The sequence below is a fragment of the Triticum aestivum genome, chromosome 2B (assembly GCF_018294505.1).
Source record: "Triticum aestivum cultivar Chinese Spring chromosome 2B, IWGSC CS RefSeq v2.1, whole genome shotgun sequence".
In the NCBI taxonomy this organism is placed as follows: domain Eukaryota; kingdom Viridiplantae; phylum Streptophyta; class Magnoliopsida; order Poales; family Poaceae; genus Triticum; species Triticum aestivum.
Window position 1 is genome coordinate 303,732,048 of NC_057798.1, and position 22,833 is coordinate 303,754,880.

Sequence of the window (22,833 nt, forward strand, 5' to 3'; positions counted from 1 at the left end):
TGGGCTGGATGTCGCGTCGGACCATATATGGTCCATGGGCAGTATGGGCCATTCCCAGGCCGAAAGACACATCGGGCTAAAATGGGCCCATGTCTACATCTTGCCTCTAACAGGCCGAAATCTCACTGGGCCGTAATTGGCGCCAAATACTCGGCAAACAATTAATGGGCCAGATCCTGTGGTGGGTTGTAAATGGTCCATGTTTAAGCAGGCCGTTAGTGGGCCAGTCCACTAGTACCTGAGTAAATCATGCGAGCCTTTTGACCGGGCCGGCCTTTTTAACCTATATGGGCCTCTGTTGGGCCCTACCACATGTCGACGTATCATAGGCATGTCTCCTCCATTGGATGGACGACATCTGGGCCACCACGGAGCCGACACGTATTTTCTTCAGCCAACGATAATTTTACACATGGAAAATCCCCATTGGTTCAGGCGGTTAACAGGTTATCGGATCCAAACAAGAACCCGATAGCTTAACGGCGACCCGTTATGGTGGATGCCACGTGTCGGTTACCCTTGATAAAAGCACTTCCATGACGCTCCATTTATCGTCATGGAAGTAGACACTTCCATGATGATAATTTTGGTATTGTCATGAAACACTTCTACGACAGCACAGGTTTGACTATCTTGATTCTGTCATAAAATCGTGATGGATGTATATGCATGACAGAAAATGTGATCTACTGTGACAAACATGTATTATCACGGGAGTGTTTTTCTTGTAGTGTTGTAGATTGATCAAGAACGGGCGCGGTGCACCGTTAGTTGTTTAGGGGTTAAATCTGCCTATAGGTGGTGGAATGCTTTTGCAATTATGAATGATAAACTCATCTAGCCATGAAGATATCCCTGTAGATCCTTCCGCTGGTGTTTCCTTTGCTAGTTTTGAGTGTTCGCCCCTTTTTCCGTGTTGCCGGGTAAGAGCAGGTATTCCATAATGCTGGCAATGGGGCATCAAGACAGGCCCGATGCACGTCCACAGGGAATTAGGTTCCCATGGCTTGTTAGTTATTCCTTGGAAAGGAACATTCTGTTTGCCAGTCTACCATGGTAGTGGGAAACTTGCCTTCAGAAACACTCTTCCATGCGTCAGCCACTCAAAACTACAGAGCTCCAACCTTGAGAAATATAAAAGCAGGGTTACTTTTGATAGGACTTGGTTGTCGTTTCCCCCCTTTTTATCCTCGCCACGATCGATGGAGAGGCATTGTGCCGAGAAGCGCGGAGAAGCACGGTTACGGACCATCTCTGTTGTGATCTTGCAGATGGGGGCAACCCCCGCAAAGGCTGACAAGAAAACATATTTAATTACGAGTGTTAGTCTCACCGTGCATCGCTATCGTGTGAAGGGGTGCTGGATTCCTTCATGTGCCAAAAGGGTCACCGTCCAAGAACTTGAGTTGTATTTGGCATACGGGAGCTACTTGTGGTAATGTCATTTCCTGACAACAAGTGTAGGATTTTACGTTGGCAATTAGGCACCATGCAACCCTTTAGGTAATGATTAAATCAATTTCCGCTTCACACACACGGCGCGTGGAGGTTATGGTTAGCTCGTCTTCTATTTACGGGTTTTGAGCCCGATTTTTACATGATTTAGTAAAGAGAGCGGATCTAAAAACTATGCACGCCCCTTCCAGTTGAAACTTAGGAAGCCAGGGCCCCAATTACGCTAGAAAAAGGTCTGTGGGGGAATCCTGGCTTCAGCCCCTAGATGGAGCGGGTCGTCTTTAAGTAACTTGAACCATCTGAGAAGGGTCTTCCCGCAACGACAAGCCTTGTTGGTTCCCTACCTGGTCACCCGGAGAAGGGCAAGGTCACCTTCCTCGAGCCCCTAGACTTGGACATTGATAGACTTTCAGCATACTGCCCGCACTGACCGCTTCTCTCATGTACAGTTGCCCCGGTTATGAAATCCCCCCGACAAGTCATTATTGTCATGCCTTCTGTAAACTTGCCTTGCTCTGACTGTGTGTTTGGACATAGAGGGGTCCGTAGGCAAAGTTCAGCGAGGGCAGCTTCCTTCGCGTTGGGAGCAAGAGCGAAGGATTGGAGTCAGGCATGGCCCTGAAGAGACACTCCAGGCGACCCCGTCGGATGGGGTTAGCAGAGCGCGCTTCCATGTCCGCGCAAGTTGAAGATACGCCGGCTTTTCCTGGAGCAGCGCGGGTCTCATCGCCTCACGCTCCACCGGCATGGAGTCATGGACGATGTGCAATGCAAGGTGGGGGCAATACAATGATAGGAAACACGAGCCTAACCTGTGGGGCCAGAAACTAATTGTGCTGACGAAACCAGGGAATGGCAAAAGTGGCACACAGACAGCACAAAGCATAATGAGCGCATTAGCAGACAAATAAAGTGCAACATGCATACCACCCCCACCGACACAATCATCGCTACTCAACCAACAGAGATGCAATGTTGCAGATAGCTTTGTATGACAGCCCCCCGCATCCGTGCATAGTAAGAGGATAAAATGGAAAACAATAGCACAAAAATTATTTTCATACATGATGTACTTAATATGTATAACCATTGTTGCAACTCTTCCAAGATTTAGACGGCGGAATGGTTCATTCTTCCGGGATGTGTGACCTATGGGCTACAATACGGCGAGCGCTCTACGACGATAATACCTAGAGGGTAAAAATGTACTCACAAATACAAACTTAAAAACCAAACAATGAAAGTCATAAGGTCATAAACCCAAAAAATTATACCATCAGCAACCTCAAGTATTATATTTCAATTACATCAGGACATGCCAACTAAGGTGACACCAAACATACAAACCGAGCACCACCCTTGAAAAGAGAACAAATCAAGAAGCAACTTCCCAATGACCTCCTAATCGGCCACAGAGAACAGACCAAGAGCGGCTAAACCATGCCAAACCTGCTACACAAAACCGGATGAACCGAGCACCACGACGCCCCCAAAAAAATCAATAAGTAGCATCCCTAAGGATCTCCCAACCGAACACCGACATCACACCAAAAGTAGCTGGCAAATTGGACCCGTAAAGCAACGACCCTTGATAGACCTAGCAACAACACAAGAGAGCCACAACCCAATACATGCCAACTGTCGAACGAGAGGCACCCAGCATAATCTGACCTAGCACAGGCCAATAGCCGAATGAAATGTCGAGACGGCCACTCTGAGCAACCCAGAAGGCCATCGACAACACAAGAAAATTGGCCGACAAACTGGAACTGGAAAGCAATGACCCTCCACCGACCAGGCAACATCGCACGAGAGGTACGACCCAGTGTAGGCCAACAACTAAACATGAGGTACCCAGCATAATCGAACCCAACGTAGGCCACCAAACGAACGGCAGATACCCAACATAATATGACCCAGCACAAGCCAACAACTGAATAAGCCGGGTCGACGGCCACTCCGGCCAATGCACAAGACAACACATAGGTGCAACAAGATACATTACATAGAAGGTGTCCCCGAGCGTGTCCACGGCCCACGGGTCATGGACCTCTGAGGCCATCGGCGTGGTGAGGAATACACTGGCCCGATCGGACGAGAGTAAAGCCGCCAGGTAGACATCGGTGCGGCACGAGCACGAGTGCCCCCGAGGAGGTAGGTACTTCAACATTCTTTATAGGAGTAATTTGGCTACTATTAGTGCCATATTTGTTAGTGTTATCTCTAGCAGCGACAACTCCACCCTCACTCTCTTTCATCCCCATTGTGTACACCGATTGATCCTTCTGTAGTGGCTGCGCCTCCTAAGCCTATTGCCTAGTTATATTTCTTGTCGAGATTTTCTCTGGTACCTCCGCAAGAGATGTGATTTATGCCTTTTTCAGCATCACGGGGAAAAAGAATGGACATAAATTTTCATATGACTGTCTCTACGGAGAGATTATAATGCAGGAATGTGGGGCAATGTTTATGTTTCTTCTTCTCATAACATTTATTCTCTTGGGCGCCTAAGGTCATGTCCAATGCAACACTTATATAGACACCTAAAGAAAGAGAACAATGCAAGTTTCACAAGCTTTAATACAATATATTATTTTACAGGAACATAGACACCTAAAAAGCACTAAGAATTTACTTAAACGTTGAACCTCAAATTAAGAAACAATATCATGATTTGCATTGGGTGATCATGCTTTGGATTGGAATAACTCTCGTACAAGCTAAACGGTCTAAATGTAAAAAATGAGGGACGAAGTCAAGAATAGCCTTGCTTGTCGAGTGGTCGACCCCCATGACCGAGAGGTGCGCATGGCCTCAAACTGAGTGCTAATTTCTTTCCAACCTATTTTTTCCTCTACCTTCCCTTGTTTCTCGCTTCTCCCGATGACATTCCTCTCGCGCAAACCTTCTCCCTCCCCCCTTGTAGCTAGCATCTCTCTCCTTCTCTCCCCTCCAAGCTCCATTTCCGGTTTCCTACATCGTGTAGGGGGCTTTGAAGACCCGCAAAAATGGTGAACCCTCTCTCTCTCTCTCTCTATATATATATATATATATATATACCAATGAACTGGTTCTTGATCAATCAATGTGCATGGTCGGATAAATTGTAGGCGAACTCTGCATCTGGTCTGGCTGTGCATGATGACTGTAAGATCAAGTTCTCAGACCTAAAGGCGAGACGAAGCTTTAGGTTCATCGTGTTCAAGATTGACGAGAAGTCCATGGAAATCAAGGTGGAGAGGCTCGGTGAGACCGGTTACGGCTACGAAGAATTCACAAACAGCCTCCCAGCTGACGAGTGTCGCTACGCAGTCTATGACCTCGACTTCGTAACCGATGAGAACTGCCAGAAGAGCAAGATCTTCTTCTTCTCCTGGTACGTGCCTATTCATGATTGTGATTGTGTTTTCTCCCATTGCAAATTAGCCTTTGTCCATCAACTTCTGTTTTTGAGCTTCTCAGTCCATCAACTTACCCGCAAAAGAAAAAACTTACCATGTAAGAGGCGCTACGGCAAAAATGCTAGACTCGCACATCATTACCAAGGTTCTACGGGAATATTCCAACTAACTAAACCACCCCCCTGATTTTCAGGGGGTGGGCCGATTCCACACCCATGGCCAAGCATAAATTGCCGAGTGACTCAACCCCGTAATAACTCCGTGTGTGTAGCTTTACTCGGCACTACAACCATTCCTTCTTATTTACTTGTTGTCCTGAGTATCCTCAATCTCTACTATACCATGTTTCATCATAAGTTTTCTCGATCGCATATACTGTTATTGTAATTCTAGTAGCATAGATATGCTATTGTAATTCTAGTAGCATAGATTTTTTATGATTCTTCCTCTTTCTGGAAAACCTTTTTTATTTGGGAAAATCTCTAAAAAAAATGCCGTGAGAAGAAATTCACATAGTTTTAGGTACAAAAATCAATTATTAGTTTTCAAGTATTTATGGGCAGTCCAAATATAACCATTTGTAGACAACAAATATATATATATATATATATATATATATATATATATATATATAAATGAATGCTGGCAGGATAAACAAATCGCTGCAAAAAATCCCCTTCAAGAAAATGCTGAAAATTTTCTACAACCACGATCTCATTACGTATTAGTCATTACCAATCACGAGGGCCTTTGATATTGCAAGAGGCGTTTGGACCAATGTCACTACAAAGTTTTTATGGATAGTTGTCGGTCTTTTATATAGAGTAGTGCCCCTCATGTAGAGCTCAAGCACCCCTCCCACCCCGTCGCGTTGGGGACCAAGGCCCCTTAATTTTCTTAAGGGTGTGGCGAATAGGCTCGGTAGCTATCAATCCATGACTATATGCTAAGCAGTGATAACTTGGAGCAAATCCACACTAACATGTAGAAGGGATCGGGTGTTTGTATGTTACAATTTTATGCTAATTAGTGATAATTTGTGCTAATCAAAATTGTGTGCTAATCTATGCTAATTTGACACATATTATCTCTTTGGATTTTATCTTACTTAAAATTACTAATATGCATGTTGTTTATTTATGTTTTGGATGGTGGCCTGCACCATAGCATTAGCATTCTTAATTGAGTTATTAAATCATAGGAGAGGGGTGAGGTTTGAGGGAGCTGATAGAAGATGAAGGGTGTGTTTGGGGAATGTTTTGAGAGAGGCCCAGAGATGCCCCGCATCGCCTCCCTAGTGGCTCGAAAAGAAAACCCTAGCCTCCACAATTCCTCCCCCTCCCCTCCTAGTCTCGCCGCCGCCGGTGAGGACTCCCTGGCAAAGGCAGGGCTGGCCCCGAGGAAGGTGGCGGTGGGGCACCTGGCCCAGTGGTGGGGCGGGCATGCGGCGCAGCGGCTTGGAGTTGCAGGTGGCAGCGGCCATCGCCGCGGGATGGGCACGGCAATGCTCCGGATCATGGCGCGTGATGTCAGTTGCAGCCTGGGTGTTGTCCAAGCTCGGCGGCCTTGGCTTAGTGGCCTGAATCTGGGGATCCCTTCCCCGGTCTATGGCCCTAGGTCAGGTTCCAAGTCGAGTTTGGCCAGGATTGCAGTGTAGAGGCGACGGTCACCCATGTTGCGCTCTTGCATGGTGGTGGTAGCCAGCTAGGAGGTGGCGGCGCATCTGTTGTCAGATGTGTGACAAGACAATCAGTGAAGACAGAGCCTCGACTATGGTCATGGCGGCATCTCTTGGCATCGTTATCTTGTTAAAGGCATCGTCATAGCATGTCGCATCGCTCCTTTCGTCCTGCTCTGGGGAAACCCTAGATCCGTTTCCGGATCAGACGATGGCGACGTCTCGCGCCGCGCTCCCTGCTGGAGGCATCGTTTTGGAGCAGGTGCCGACTCGAGTGCACATGTGGAGGAGCAACATGATTTCTACCACATCATCGACGACGGGTCTCAGCGGCAATGGCGCAATGGAGTTTCGGCGACGAGGGCATGTGGATGGACACCTGCATGATGGTGGCACTGTATGGCGTCGTGGTGACGTCGACGGTAGTATGGCCTAACGAGGTGAATGCATTGATCACTACTGAAATGGCACGACCGAAGATGGACACAACTGATCCTAGAGCGTGCGCATGCAGTGCGTGCAGAGGGTCTAGCTAGACAGGTTGGTGCTCGGGGTCTGCTAGTGAGCAGCTCCATGAGGCCATCAGAATAGATGTTATGTGTATTTGGTTTGTTTGGTTATGTGGAATAATATGATATAATGGTTATGTGCATCGGTCAATGAAAATGGCCGGAGATATTCCACCTTTTCAAAGAAAAGTTATATAGATGGATATACTGGTCATGTTTGGGGTGTGGTGGGGAGAGGTAGTGCTACTATTACACATTCCAGAATTGTCTGGTAACGGTGGTTTAAACACATACATAAATGCCTTTCAAAATTTATAGTTTTGAGAAAAAAAAATATAGGGTTATGTTGATTGAAGTTTTGTTGGCACCAACTGAGAAATGGTTTTGCCTGATTTTGGTCGAAAAGTTAGATTTGTGGTGTGTATTCATTCGACAGCTTTGAAGCACTGTTTTGATCCTCCTAAAGTTTATGACATTGTGGTGCATTGTAATAATCATATTTGACTGGATTACTGCTGGATATTCGAATATATACATCCACATACCTTCTGGATAACTATTTTCTGTACCATTTTACTCATATACCAATTATAATAAGAGTAGGGCAATTTGGAGACCGACTCTATAAAGCCCTTAATTTTGAAAAATTGAAAATTCAAACTTTCCAGTTCTAAATATTTCAAAAAAATACACGTGTACAATGATGTAATGTGTATGTGTACAATTTCAGCATGAAGTACCTTGAATTGCGAGCCGCACAAAAAAATTCAAGGACTGTAAGCATGAACAATACATATGCTAAAAAGCCTCATATTTTTTTGTAGCTTTTATTTTAACGTATTTCGTCGTGAAAACTTGCACACATGTACATTAATTATGTCTCTAGTTATATGTGTATTTTTTCTGAAATTTTGGAAACTAGAAATTTTGAATTTTAAAGTTTTCAAATTAAGGCCTACATGAAGCTCGGTCTCCATTTGGTATCTTCGTATAATATCACATCATATTATGGGAGAAGGGGAGTACTAATTAATCTCCCCATATGCATAACATTTATGGCAACACATATATGCCTTCACTTAAGATGATTTAGTGTTTCCTTACTTTAATAATATAGGTCTCCTGACACGGCAAGAACAAGGAGCAAGATGCTTTATGCGAGCTCCAAGGACAGGTTCAGGAGGGAGATGGACGGCATCCAGTGCGAGATCCAAGCGACCGACCCCAGTGAAATGAGCCTCGACATCATAAAAAGCCGAGCTCACTAATGAAGCACAAGTACATATACTCCAGCTTCACAACGTACAAGGAATATATCCATATGAAACCCTTCCGCAATCGACGGCTCTCGCCATGCCCATGGATTAATTGGCATGGGATACCTCTGGCTTACAATTATCGTTTAAATCATTTGTTCCATATGCTATCTTCCAGTTTTCGGGATAAGCTCTGTCGACATTGATGCCCATATAATTTCCCAATTCCGTTGTTTATTTTCCATGTGCTTGTTCCAATTATTTAAGGTGTATGGATGTATGCAATTTGTTGGTCTTCCCAACGCGTGTGAAAAGATTAAATAGGTCATTAGGCTTCTCAGTGCAGAAGATGAGGTTTGGGCTATGCAACTCTCAACGCATTGATCGAGTGCACTAGGCACGTATATATGGTGTACAAGACGGGGGCCACAACCTCAACTATAAAAGAAAACTAGGAGGTGGGTGCGGCGAGGTGTCCGAGGAGGCGGGCGATGCCGGAACGCCCGATGTAGGCGGCGAGGACGGCACAGAGGCCTCCGACGGCATCGAGGGGGCGCGACCTGCGGCAGGGGGCGCGGCTCGTCCCATAGCGCGAGGGGCGCCAAAGCCCGGGGGCGGTCCGAGGACCGAGCGGGGCCGTCCACATGACTGGATCGCCGGAGGGCCGCTGGTGGCCGGCGGCGACAAAACGGCGGAGGGTACCTGCTGAAACGGAAACACCTTCTCATCAAAGTAAACGTGTCGTGAGGTGAACACACGATGTGAGACGGGATCGTAGCAGCGGTATCCTTTGGTGTTAGGTGGGTAGCCGAGGAAGCTACAAGCGACGGAGCGAGGTGCAAGCTTATGAGGCGCGATAGCGACGATTCTAGGATAGCAGAGACAGCCGAAAATGTGAAGCTCATCTTGAGAGGGTGGTGCACCGAAGAGAAGATGATGGGGGTGCAAAGTTCCCGCGAGTACGATAGGGTCGAAGGTTAATGAGGAGTGATGTGGTGGTGAGAGCCTCAAACCAAAAGCGCGGAGGCACATTGGCATGAAAGAGAAGCATACGAACGCAATCGTTAAGAGTGCGAAGAACGCGTTCAGCGTGACCGCTCTGTTGCGAAGTGTATGGGCAAGTGAGACGAAAAGTCATGCCATGTGTCGTGAGGAGAATGCGAACAGCTAAGTCGTCGAACTCGTTCCTGTTATATGTTTGTAACGCGAGAATGGGACGCCCAAACTGCGTGAAAACATAGGAGTAAAATGCGCGAGAGTGGAAATAACGTCGGACTTACGCCGCAACGGGAAGGTCCACACATAGTGCAAAAAATCATCAAGAATGACAAGATAGTAAAGATAGCCCGTATTACTAGCAACTGGAGAGGTCCACACATCACTATGAATTAACTGAAATGGGTACGATGCAACATGAGAAGAAGCCCTAAATGGAAGACAAGCATGTTCGCCGAGGAGACAAGCATGACAAGAGTGATCATTGATCTTATTACATATGAATGAAAAACTCTGAAGTATATGATGAAGAGTGGCAGGGTTGGGATGACCCAAGCGAGTATGCCAAAGGTCCACACCGGTGGCAAGGGCAATAGGAGTGGCGGAGGTGGTGGTGGCAGTGGAGTGGACCAGGTAGAGCTCGTCGGGGATGTCACATTGGTGGAGCACCATCCGAGTACGAGCGTCCTTAACAGAAAAACCACACTCGTCAAACTCAACGCTAACAGGATTTTCACATGTAAAAGAATGAACGGAAACAAGATTTTTAATAAGATCAGGAGAAACTAAGATGTTAAATAATGACAGTGGAGTAGACATAGACGGAAAAGATGCATGTCCTATGTGAGTAATGGGAAGTGAGGAACCATCGCCGACAGTGATGCGAGTGGAAGTGTGGACAGGATAGGAGGTGTGGAGGTTACCGGGATGGGCAACCATATGTTCGGTAGCTCCGGTGTCCATGTACCAGTCGCCGCCGCCGGTGTAGGTGGACGCAGTGGGAGCGGAGTGCAGGGTCGCCAGCAAGGCCGAGTCCCAAGGCGTGGGGGGAAGCGCGGGACCCGACGACTGTGGCGGGGCCGTTAGGGACAGCGGCGGCAGCCCTCCTGGCTACAGTGGTTGTCTGTAGGAGAGAGACCCATAGGGCGCCGTGTAGGGCTACGGCGCGGCGCAAAATGCTGATGCTAGGGAGGTTGCGCACCGAAAATGCCAGGGGTAGGAGCACGAGGAACCGGCATGGAATTGGCATGCACAACGCCGGTCCATGTATTCTGGCCAGCGTACTACGGGCCAGCTGAAGCTGCTACTGAGGGCGGGCGGCTCCTCACTGAGCGCTGGCGGACTGTTGCTGCTTGCGCCCACCGCGCCGACCCCCATTAGCGGTCGGCTGTGGCAGGCCGGGACCGGCGGGGGGCACGCTGATGGCGACGTCAGGCCCCCAGCGGTGCCGGCAGTGAGGGCGGTGTGGGTGGCCTGGGTCCGCGCCATCTTCATCCGCCTCTCCTCCAGCTTGAGGTATGCCACCACCTTGGCGAAGGTTGGCTCCGGGATGAGAGTAAAGTTGGAGGTGGCATTCCCAAAGTCCTCACTGAGACCGGCGGTGAGGGTGCTGATGAGGAGCTCGTCGCTGACTATCTCGCCAAGATCATGGAGCTCATCGGTGAGTTTTTTGAGGCACGTGCTGAAATCATCAATGGATGAGTCAAGCTGCTGGACCCGTAAAACTTGCCGTGGAGGAGGACCTTGCGCTGGAGCCTGTTATCGGTCAAGAGGTTGTTGAGCTGGTCCAGACGGCGTAGGCATCGTATTTGTCGTCCACCACTGTGTGGAAGAGGTCCTTGGAGATGGCGAGGTAGAACTAACGGATGATTGTGGAGTCGAGGATCATCAACTCCTCGTCGTTCACCATGAGGCTGGACTCCACGGTGCCATCAATGTGGCTATGGAGCAAGTACTCGTGAAACACCATGGAGAAATACCACTTCCAAGCGGAGTAGGAGGCGGTGGACTGATCAAGAATGACCGGAACGCGCTCATGGATGTTGAGATCACGAACGAGATTGACGTCCGGACCGGTGAAGGGGTTGGAGGCGGTGGAGAACGTGGAGCTCATGGCGGCGGCTCTGGTTACGGGTGGGAGAGAGGTGGTGGCTGAGACGCGCGGCAGCGGCGGCTGGATGAAGCAGCTGAGACGGGTGGCGGCTGTAGATGGTGCTGGCGGCGGCTGTGTGGGAACAGCGCTGTGACGACAGAAGGAAGAGGCGGTGGCTGCGGGTGGAGGTGGCAGAAGCGAGGAGGGTTAGGCGGCGTCATGGGGCGGCGGCGGCTACAAGGTAGCGGCGGCGGTGGCGGTGGGTGATGGCGCGAGGGAGCGTCGGCGGTGGCGCGATGGAGGCGCGGTGGCAGCAGCGACTAGGGTTAGGTTAGGATTGGCCTGCGATAGATACGATGTAGAAGATGAGGTTTGGGCCGTGCAACTCGTAATGCATTTTGGTGCACTAGGCACATATATATGATGTACAAGATGGGGGACACAACCTGAACTATGGGCCAGTTCTTTTGGGCAATTCTCCCAGAATTGACCCCCTCCCCAGTTTCTCCCAGAATTGCCACTTAATATTTTTTTACAATTCCTAGCTAGTTAAGGTCTAATTAGCTAGGAATTGTAAAAAAATATTAAATGGCAATTCTGGGAGAAGCTGGGGAGGGGGTCAATTCTGGGAGAATTGCCCAAAAGAACTGGCCCTATATAAGAAAACTAGGAGGTGCGCCTATGACACAATATACATGCACAATACGTTCAACACTCAGTACAATCCACACGCCTCATATAATCTCCGTGCATTCCCCACTACAAAAAACAACGAAATAATCTTCAAACTGTTGTATATATACACCCATCTAGAAAGAACAACAAAATATTAAAATAAAAATTTTTTCCGATGAAAAGTAGGGTATTTATTCCAATTTCACAGGTTCATAAGGAGATCCCGCCTTCGTTGGGTCAACCGACTCATGGAAAGGAGTGGAACGAAAATCTAATTAGACAAAATTTGTACCCTTTTGATGATGACGAGTTTTGCAGGATCAATCTACTAGCTTCGGAGGTGGAGGACTGCATTGCTTGGCACTATAAAAACAATGGAGTTTTTTCAATCAAGAGCGCCTACAAGTTGGCCGCTACGAGCCAGCTCCAGCAAAGCCAAACCACTTCCAGTTCTTCAAGAGACCCAAATGACCGCAACTGTCACAACCCTAGTCAATGCATGCATTACAGTGATTGCATCATGTTTACTTTTCACAGAAAGTTGAAATGGGGATGAAAGAAACCCCAGCACCACTTAATCCAACTAGGGTTTACTAAAATCTTTTTCAATGAACCTGAAATGCCCTTCTAAAATGTTCATCCTCTTTGCCTTGGTCTAGAACATCTGAAAAAAGTGGTGCACACGTTTCTAGGACATTATTGGGTCACTGAATTAAATCTTATGCTATTTGCATTTGGGCATTTAAATGCTATAAAATATGTCAAATGTTCAAATAATCATGAACTAAAATGTTTACTGTTGGAAATATTCCAAACAGTGGCGTTGAGCAGTTTCATGATTTTTGAGAGTACCTAAGTATTTTTAATAAAGCCACAAAGTTGCACAAAGAAAAGAAAATAGAAAATAAAAAGGAAAGAAACTTACCTGGCGGCCCAGCACTGTGGTGGCCCATGGCTAGTCAGCTGCTTCCTCTTGCCAGGCAGGAAGAGAGGAGAGCGCCGGCGTGCCCGAGCTTGCCACGCCGTCAGCTACTTGCCGCCGAGCTGCTGGACGCGTGGATGAGTTCCACCTCGTCGCCCCGACCTCCCCGACACCTCACTCTCCCCCTGCGCCTCTCTCTCGATGTCTCCCCACCATGGTCGACGCTACCGTAGCCGCACCGCCATCGTAGTCGCAGCCACCGTCGTCTCCACGTTGCCCCGTCGTGTCCAGGAGCTCTGCTACCCTCTATTTCGTTGAGCAGACCGAGCCCCGAGTGCTCGTTCGCCCCGGAGCCAGTGCACCAACCTCGCTCTGCCTCGCCATCGCCGGAGATCCACTTCGCCGTCCTACTCGCTCCAGCTCGTCCCCGACCCCGCTGCCTAGCTTGTCGTCACCGCTGTGAGCTCCTGCCTCTCCCCCTCCTCTCCGTTCTCACTGCCACATGCCATAGCAACCACAACAAGCACACCCGCACGCGTCGCCGCCTGAGCTCGTCGCCGACGTGGCTCCGGCCACGCAACGGCCTCACCACCATGCCCAACGGACTCACCGCACCGCATGGGCCTCGTAGGAGCTAGCCCCGCACCTCCACGTGCACTGCAACGACGAGTTCAAGCTCGCCCAAACTCCGGCAGCCGCCAAGCTCATCCCCGGCGTAGTTTCTAGTGACCCCGAGCTCAACCACCACCACCCCTCGATGCAGCTTGCTCCCAGCTACCCGTAGATGGCCTCCGCCGTCCATTTGGTCGCCGGAGTGCGAAACCTGCACCCCTCTGCCGCGTCTGGTCGTCACCGGCGGCTAAATGCCGGCGATTTGACCCAGTTTGACTAGGGATTTGACCCCCCTGGATCACTGACATGTGGGCCCTGCCCTTTGGTCAAACCTAGCTTACCGACTAAACTAACACTAATTAGTTAGTTAACTAACTGTGTCACTGACCGGCGGGTCCCACTGGTCAGGTTTGACTTGGACCGCACAGTTGACCTGTTGACACGGTGTTGACGCAGTAAAGCCTTTTTTGGCTTTATTCTTATTCAGAAAATTCCAGAAAATTGTGCTAACTTCTAAAAATCATAGAAATTAATCTGTAACTCGAAATGCAAAGAATTATATATGAAAAATGATCAGAAAAATCCAATCTATCCATATGTACTGGTTTCATGCATGTTTAAGAAACTTAACATGCCGTTTAGTGCAAAACATGATAAAGCACTATTTAAATTCATAAGATGACGTTGGGGTTGAACATTTGGTTCAAAATGGCTGAAATGTAGTTGCATTAGCCCAACACACTCATTTTGCTATGTCATATGCATGCATCATATTGTTGCATATTGTCGTGTATTTATTGTGTTACCGATGTGTTCTCTGCGGTAAGTTCTGTTCCGGAGAATTACCGTGAGTACCCAACCGAAGGACAGTACCTGTCTACCGATCTGCCAGGCAAGTAACCATCATTTGATCATATCGATAAAATCCCATGTTCTGGCTCCTGCTCTCATTTACTGCATTTAAGATAACAACATTTCAAACTGCTGTGTGTTTCGGTAGTTGAACCCATTTCCTCTGCTTGACCTGTCATTGCCACAGTAACTAGATGAAACCCACTAGCATTTGTATAAGTTGGTTGAGCCATGTTTGTGTTTCCTACCTTGCTATGCCTACTATGCTTAGAGTCGTGTCAGGTCTGGTTCATCTGGGTGATGGGATAGAGTGAAATGATCATGTTGGTGATGAGAGTGAAGTGTTGAACATGATTTTGTAAAGGTATCGATGACAGGCCATGTAGGAGTACATGGTGGGTTGTTTCATTGGAACCGTCCCTAAGAACTGAGATCTGTATGTGTGATTTAAGATTAGCTACTATCATGAATTGGGATCCTTAATTGACCTTCTCGGCTCATTAATCGCCCTTGTCCTCTATCCAGGAGTTGCAAAGCAGTTTCTGGTGTTTGTAGTATACTGGAGGCCATGCGCAGCGCTGAGCCCCAGGGTGGGTTGTGATGTGGTAGGTACGTGGCACAATGTATCGAGTGCCCGTTTAGTGTCTCGGGAACCCTCCACACATCGTTTGGGGCCGTATGTGGAAACTTCGGCTGGACTCCCTGCGGATGGAACCTGAATAGGCGATAAACCTGGACTAGAGACTTGAGTGTTTAGTCAGGCCGTGGCCGACACCCTCGTTGTACTTCCTCTTGATGGTTGCCGAGTACATCTCGTGTAAACGACGATAAGTGGTGGAAGCGTGTGTGAAGAAGTACACCCCTATAGGGTTAACATCATCTATTCGAATAGCCGCATCCACGGTAAAGGACTACTTGGTTGCCTATACAGTTCATAGACAAGTAAATGCAAACTACTTAAAGCCTCAAGACAAGTGTGAGTGCCGTGGATGGCCCTTCCGTAGGATGACGGGAGAGGATCTGCGGTAGTGTATTGTTGTGGTGAGTAGTGGACTCGTGTGTGCAAAACATTTACTAGTTGTTGAGTCGTAGGATAGTTTAGCCAAAAGTCAAAGCTGGCTTGCTGTAATAAACTCCACCATCCCTTTGTTGATAATGTGCATGTATGTAGGATCTGATGTAAGTCTTGTTGAGTACCTTTGTACTCATGTTTGCTTAATTACTGTTGCAGAAGAGAATGCCGCCCCTTCTGATGGGTTTTACGTAGACCTCGACGTTGATGAGTAGCTTGATGCCCAGGTGGTGATCCTGAGAATGTGAAGGACCCTTGTAGATAGTTAGGCTTCCTCAAGCCTTTTTACAGCAGAGAGTTTGGTAACCTAACACGCTATGCACCTGAAGAAGTGTCCACCGACGCCAAGAAGCAGGCGAGGTTCCGCAAGGGACTCAGCCCCGAGCTTCGCTGTGATCTTCGACTGGAGGAGTGCACTTCCTTCCAGAAGCTAGTGAACAAGGATATCAGTGCTAAGACAGGTCAGACTGACTTTGAAGCTACACGCAAACACGCCTGTGACACTGGTTCCTCATTCGATTTTGGCTCTCAGAAGTGTCAGGTGTGGGTGCCAAACACAGCTCTGCCACCCAGGTTCACTCCGAGGCCATCCTATCAGGCGCCGCGTCCAACCTAGAAGTATGCACCGCCTAAGACTTATGGTGGATTAGCCGCCAATGCTCCTCCACGCACCAACACCGTGACATGCTTCAAGTGTGGAGAACCGGGTCACTACATGTGAGAGTGTCCCCAGAAAAACCACCCCAACCAATCCGGAAAGGTTGTTGGCCGTCGCAAGCCAACAAGGAAGGTGTACTATGCCAAGCTAGCCACCTCTGTACATGGCCATGTGAACTGTGTCTCAGCTGAAGAGGCTCAGGATGATCCCAATGTCGTTCTTGGTACGCTCCTTGTTAACTACCATCCGACATCTGTTCTTTTCAATACTAGAGCATGTCATTCATTTATATCTAAGAGCGATGCTCGTTTGCACAACACCACATTCTGTTATATGCCCACTTCCATGGTAATTCAAACCCCAGGATCCAAATGGCAAACTTCTAGAGTGAGCCACGTGAATGAGATTCATGTCGATAGACTTGTTTTCCTTGCGTCTTTGATTGCTCTCAAATCCTCGGACATAAATATCATCTTGGGTATGGACTGGATGACAGCCCATCATGCTAAGATTGATTGCTACTCTAGGACTATTAAACTTACACATCCATCGGGCAAGGTAGCCAATGTCTTGACCTGATGTCTGAGCGTCAGCTCTACTCTCTTAATGCATGTCCTTTGCTAGACCTCGAAGACGTTCTGTTAGTCCGTGACTCCCCGATGTCTTTCCAGAAGAACTGCCAGGTGTTCCACCTACAGGGATGTCGAGTTCGTGACAGATCTTGTCCCAGGAACTGTCTCAATCTCTAGGAAACCTTATAAGATGGCACCCCTACAACTAGCTGAACTCAAGAAACAACTCGATGAGTCCTTGAAAAATGGTTTCATCCGTCCTAGTTCTTCTCCATGGGCTTGTCCCGTCCTCTTCGTCAAGAAGAAGGATGGTGCGGATCAGGTGGTTGTAGATTATCGACCCGTCAATTTGGTCACCATAAAGAACAAGTATCCGCTCCCTAGGATCAACGACTTGTATGACCAGCTCGCTAGATCCTCAATCTTTTCCAAGATGGATTAGAGGTTGGGCTACCATCAAATCAGAATCAAGAACAAGGACATTCCCAAAATGGCCGTTGTTACTCGTTATGGCCAATACGAGTACACCGCCATGTCCTTCGGTTTAACCAATGCCCCAGCCACCTTCTCTTGGTTTATGAACTGGATCTTCATGGAGTATTTGGATAAATTCATCGTGGTATACCTCGATGATATACTCATCTACTCCAAGAATAAGGAAGAACATGCCGAGCATCTAAGGCTGGTATTGCCGAAACTTCGAGAGCTTGGTATTGCCGAAACTCGCCTTTATGCCAAATTCTCTAAATGTGAATTTTGGTTACCATAAGTGACCTATCTAGACCATGTAATCTCTGGTTAGGGTATTTCTTTCAATCCTGAGCGAGTTCAAGCCGTTCTTATTTGGACTCCACCTGAATCGGTCAAGAAAGTTTGGAGTTTCTTTGGCTTAGCGAGCTACTGCTGCCGCTTTGTGAGAACTTCTCCAAGGATGCTAAACCTCTAACTGAACTCCTCAAGAAAGTTAAAAAGCACGAGTGGACCCCACAGTGTGAGTATAGTTTTCAGGAACTGAACAGACGCCTGACATCTGTTCCCATACTGGTACCACCAGATTTCTCCAAGGACTTTGTTATCTATTGCGACGCCTCGCGACAAGGACTAGGTTGCATACCCATGCAAGATCGTCATGTAATTGCCTATGCTTCACGGTAGTTGCATCCACATGAGGAAAATTATCCTACATATGATCTAGAGCTTGCAGTTGTAGTCCATGCACTCAAAACCCGACGACACTAACTTCTCAGTAATCGTTGCAAAATCTTCACCGACATTACCATTCCCCATCTTCTCTTGGGCGTCATGGATGATGAAGCCTCTGATGAAGAAGACGATGATGAAGATGACGCGCTGCATACATTCTCGTGTTCACACAAGCGCTGCCCCCTACCTGGCACACTAAAGATGTCGTGGGAAAACACGGCCACTTATGGGGGCATCGGCCCCTTGTGGTTCGGCAGGCGGGAAGAGCACATTGCACAAAGTGCGGATGGTGTAGTGCATCACGACAGTGATCACACGGGCACATTTTACCAAGGTTTTGGCCGCCGCGAGGTGTAAAGCCCTACTCCTGCTTTGGTGGATTGATGAGGGGACCATGGTGGACACACAACGCTCGAGCCCAGTAAGATTGCCTTAGGGTGAGAGCAGCTTAGCTCGTACGAGAGTACAAGGGTCCGAATCCTTTCTAATGTTGCCACGGCCCTCCTTTTATAGATCAAGGGGTCACCACAATGGCAAATCAGTCATTGCATACTGATTAGATAGAAAACAGTGCTATCATACCTAACTCTACAGACAGCACAAGGTGCATTAAATTTGTCGCTTAGTGTCATGTCGTAGCGCAGCCCGGCAAGCCTTGCCGGGCCGTTCATCCACTTTCTCGCCTGCCTGCATGACACATCTCTGGACAAGTGTCATTTGGAGGTGATTTCCTTCGAAAGTGGCTACCATGTGTCAAATAATAGCCACTTAGTCACTTGGGGGCTCGACACCACACTAATCGATGACTTGCATTGCTATGAGGTAGAGAGGTGAAGCCTGGGCGGGGTAGTCCGCCCTCAGCGTCCCCGGTAAACTTGCCAGGGAAGTCTTGAGACTTTTCTTCGGGGCAACCTCGACCCCGCCAAGCTTGCCTGCCCGACAAAGGAGGTTTTTCCTTAGTGGTATCTTGCTCCTTTAGCTTGACTTGGTCTTCTTGATGTGCCCTTCAAATTCTCAAAGAGCTATTTCTTCTGCTTGGTCTTGTCTTGAATGTTGAGAGTTACCGGACTGGTGGTTTGCTATCCGTACACAAGTCAGGGGAAAACATACACCCCTGTTTGTGTACCCTGACATGTATGGTCCTAGCTATGGATGGCCCCACACTCTAAAGGGAAAAGAAAAAGGCAAGGAAATTTATTCATCTGAAGAAGAAGAATCTGACTGCAACTCTACCATTGTAGAAGAAATTGACAGAGAACTAGCAATTGTTGTGAAGAAGTTCCAGAAGTTTTCCAAGAAGAATCGCCTCGGAATGTCTTCAAAGTATGACTCAAAGAAGACTGGAGAAGCGTCTGTTTGAGACTACAACAAGAGAAGTTGTCACAAATGCAAGACACTAGGCCACTCCATCACTGATTGCCTCAGTGGAAAAAGGGCTCTAAGAAGAAGAAGACAAGTAGAGATGATGATTATGATGAAAAAAAGAAGAAATCCTCAAAGTCTTCATCAAAATATTCATCATGCAAGAAAAGCAGTTCTAGTAGAGATCGTGCTTTCATTGGTAAGGAAATGTATCCTGAAGAAGAATCTGAACAAGAGGAAGCTGAGGAATCCGAGGAGGAACTGGTACGCGTCGGTGCTATACAAATGGTTTAAAACCCCTTTCCGTGACGGCATTTGGAACCGTCACCTAGTGAGTGTGGGCGATTAGGGGGTCCTTCCCAAACGACCCAATAACCGTCGGGGATATGCCCTCCTGGCACACACGCTCGGCAAAATGAGGTCGTGTGCGACCGACGAGCGACCAAATACGGTTATACATATAGTAGTGCTAAAAAATACAATTATACAGGTGAAATCATTTCCGATCGTAAGTACATCCCACACAGTCAGTCCCTGCGAAATGTTTCCGTTCGTATATACATCCCACACAGTCGCTGCAAGGAAAATGTTTCTGTTCGTAGGTACATCACACACAATTTTCCCTATTAAATCGTTTGTGATGGCGTTCCCATCGCACACAATATTAAAAAAATTATCGTTTGCATTATTGAATGCATCACACACGGTGCATAAAAGAAACTGCGTGGCAAAATCTATCCATCACACACAATTTTTATGCAGTAAACGTTTGCGCAAGGTGGCCTAACGCAAACAATTTTGAAGAGAACGTCGTGATTGTTCATCAATCCAACACAGTTTATTTCTAGAAACTACGTGCATTGCCTTAGGTCATCGCCCACGGTATTTTCTCAATAACCGTTTGCCATAGCCAAAACCAATTAGTAGGCTAATTCGCCATTAGCAGGCTAATTTCCCTATTATTAATAATCCATTTATTAATCTAATTGACGTTCATATTAAACACATAATATAGTTTATTCCCATATTAAGGAAGCAGGATTTCATAATTGAAATACATCAGGGTACAACATGATAGCTTCAGCACTCAGCTACCCCATTACACAACTGCACCAACACCAAGTTTCACATGACCTTTCAAAATTAGCATCATAGACGGTACATAGACAGATGCATCTCATCGGTAAAACTGCTGAAGTGGAAGGTAAATATTGAGCCTTCATTGATGTTGAAGGTATTTGAAACTTTAGGCTAGTGCCTGTGGATTGACCGTCCATCATTCGTCCTCTTCAGGAACACTTCCATATTGAACCGTGGGTGTTGTATGAAAACCTTCCTCGCCTCCTGACCATAGAGGTGGTTTGAGAGGTAATCATCAGTGAACTGCTTTGGAAAGGCCTGAAAACAAGGATGTGCATAAATATCTTCTCTATATTGGAAATGGGCCAATGGAATAAAAAAGGCAAGGTATAATAGTTAATACCATCTTGTAGTGAACTGATGTCTTCTTCATTATGCAGACAAAGATCTTGTTGTTTTTTGTCGCCAATTTCTTTATCCTAACAATCTTTCTAAGTTTTTTGACTTGATTGATATTCATGGACAACGCATTTCCCCATATGCAAAAATGGTCGAAAAGTTGGTCAAAACCTCTAACAGCAGGACCTACATGTGCAAGACCGAACTGTTAAAACCCTAAGTATTAGAATGGTTCCTCCAATTGCACAATATTGTGCTATTAGACAACGGACCATGCATGTGCCAACCTCAATTGTAAACCTCAGTGCTTCCCATTATATTGTTTCCCTGCAACACATATAAGTTAGTTAGTAATCAGGTTAAGTAAGGGTTCGCATGCTATCAGTAAAATATGTTGATGAGAAATAAGGACACTGCGGATTCATCAGATTAATTCAAGCCACATGGAAAACCCACTTACGCAAACCAAGCAAGATTAAGAACTACGAAATATAGCACTTGTATATGTTTCTCATATATTAATTGCAGCCAAATTCGATTTATTCCTCACATGCACAACAATACAAAATTCCAACCACGACAATTGGACATCGCATTGCAGAATTGAACAAAGCAGTTAACTAAACACCACAACCAAACATTAACTGAGCACCACATTGCACAATATAACATACTTCTAATAGAAGATCAGACAGTTAACCGAACCAAGCATGCTTAACAACTTGGAAATATAGCAATTGTATTTGTTTCTCATGTATTTAGTACAGCCAAATTCGATTTACATCTCACATGGTATACAATAACATAATGCACCCACAACTATTGAACATCGCATTGCAGAATTGAACCAAATAGTTAAGTAAACACCCAACACAAATGAACCAAACTTTAACTGAGCAACACATTGCACAATGTATAACCAAACCAAGCATGATTGACAACTTGGAAATATAGCAATTGTATTTGTTTCTCATGTATTTAGTATAGCCAATTTTGATTTATTTCTCACATGGTATACAATAACAGAATGCACCCACAACTATTGAACATCGCATTGCAGAATTGAACCAAACAGTTAACTAAACACCTCAACACAAATGAACCAAACGTTAACTGAGCACCACAGTGCACAATGTATAACCAAACCAAGCATGCTTGACAACTTGGAAAAATAGCAATTGTATTCGTTTCTCATGTATTTTGTAAAGATAAATTCGATTTATTTCTCACATGGAGGACAATACAAAATTGTAGCCTGAAGAATTGAACATCACATTTGCAGAATTGAACCAAACAGTTACCTGAAGATGACAACTAATTAACTAAACAGTTAATAAGTGAGCACCACACTGCATGACATATAGAACATATACACAGGAGCAATAGATTGCATGGTAAATTTAGATAACACAATTCACTAGAAATTGTTAAGGAAAGGCAGGAGCAGCACATGCAATGGGTAAACCGAGCATGCTTAACTGGCGTAGCTAGCAAATGGCAAGGTGCTCCTGCAAAGTCTAGGGGTCAGCACGAATGGTAACCATCACGACCTCATCCGTGTGTGCGGCCATGATTTGCTTCTCCGCTGCCAAATGCTCCTTTGATCCTGGCTATACTACGTGCACCATGGCTTAGGGGTCTGTGATTTGGGTGGAAGGTGTCGCGTTCGCGCCGGCAGTCGGGGCATGTGGGATGTGGAAGGAGGAGGAGGACGCGGTTCGGGTGTGGATTACCTGCCTGGATAGGAGAGGCCGAGCAGCGTGAAGGAGGGTCGCCGGCGAGGAGGCGGCGCTGCAAGCAAGGAGTGAAGGTTTCAACTTGGAAAGGAAGGCGGAAATAGGGGAAATGTGGCTTTTGGTAAGGGGGATGGGGCGGGGAGGTAGATATTTCCGCGGAAGCAGAAAATTTGGAATCGCTTCAGCGAAAAACTGGCGCGCAAAGTGGCATCATACACGGTCCCTTATTCAGATGTAATGACCAAATCTCGAAGAATTTGAGTCTCTATGCTTACCGTGCTAGTCCCTGGATCGAAATCGGTA

General features: G+C 46.9%; 1 protein-coding gene across 1 annotated transcript; it reads left to right on the forward strand.

Moving 5' to 3' along the window:
- The first annotated feature begins 4,331 nt into the window (after positions 1-4,331).
- LOC123041207 (actin-depolymerizing factor 9) lies at positions 4,332-8,541 on the forward strand. Its single transcript, XM_044463883.1, has 3 exons — positions 4,332-4,466; positions 4,566-4,831; positions 8,161-8,541. The coding sequence occupies exons 1-3, from the start codon at positions 4,464-4,466 to the stop codon at positions 8,309-8,311; spliced, it is 420 nt and encodes a 139-aa protein (XP_044319818.1). The 5' UTR covers positions 4,332-4,463; the 3' UTR covers positions 8,312-8,541.
- Positions 8,542-22,833: the final 14,292 nt, after the last annotated feature.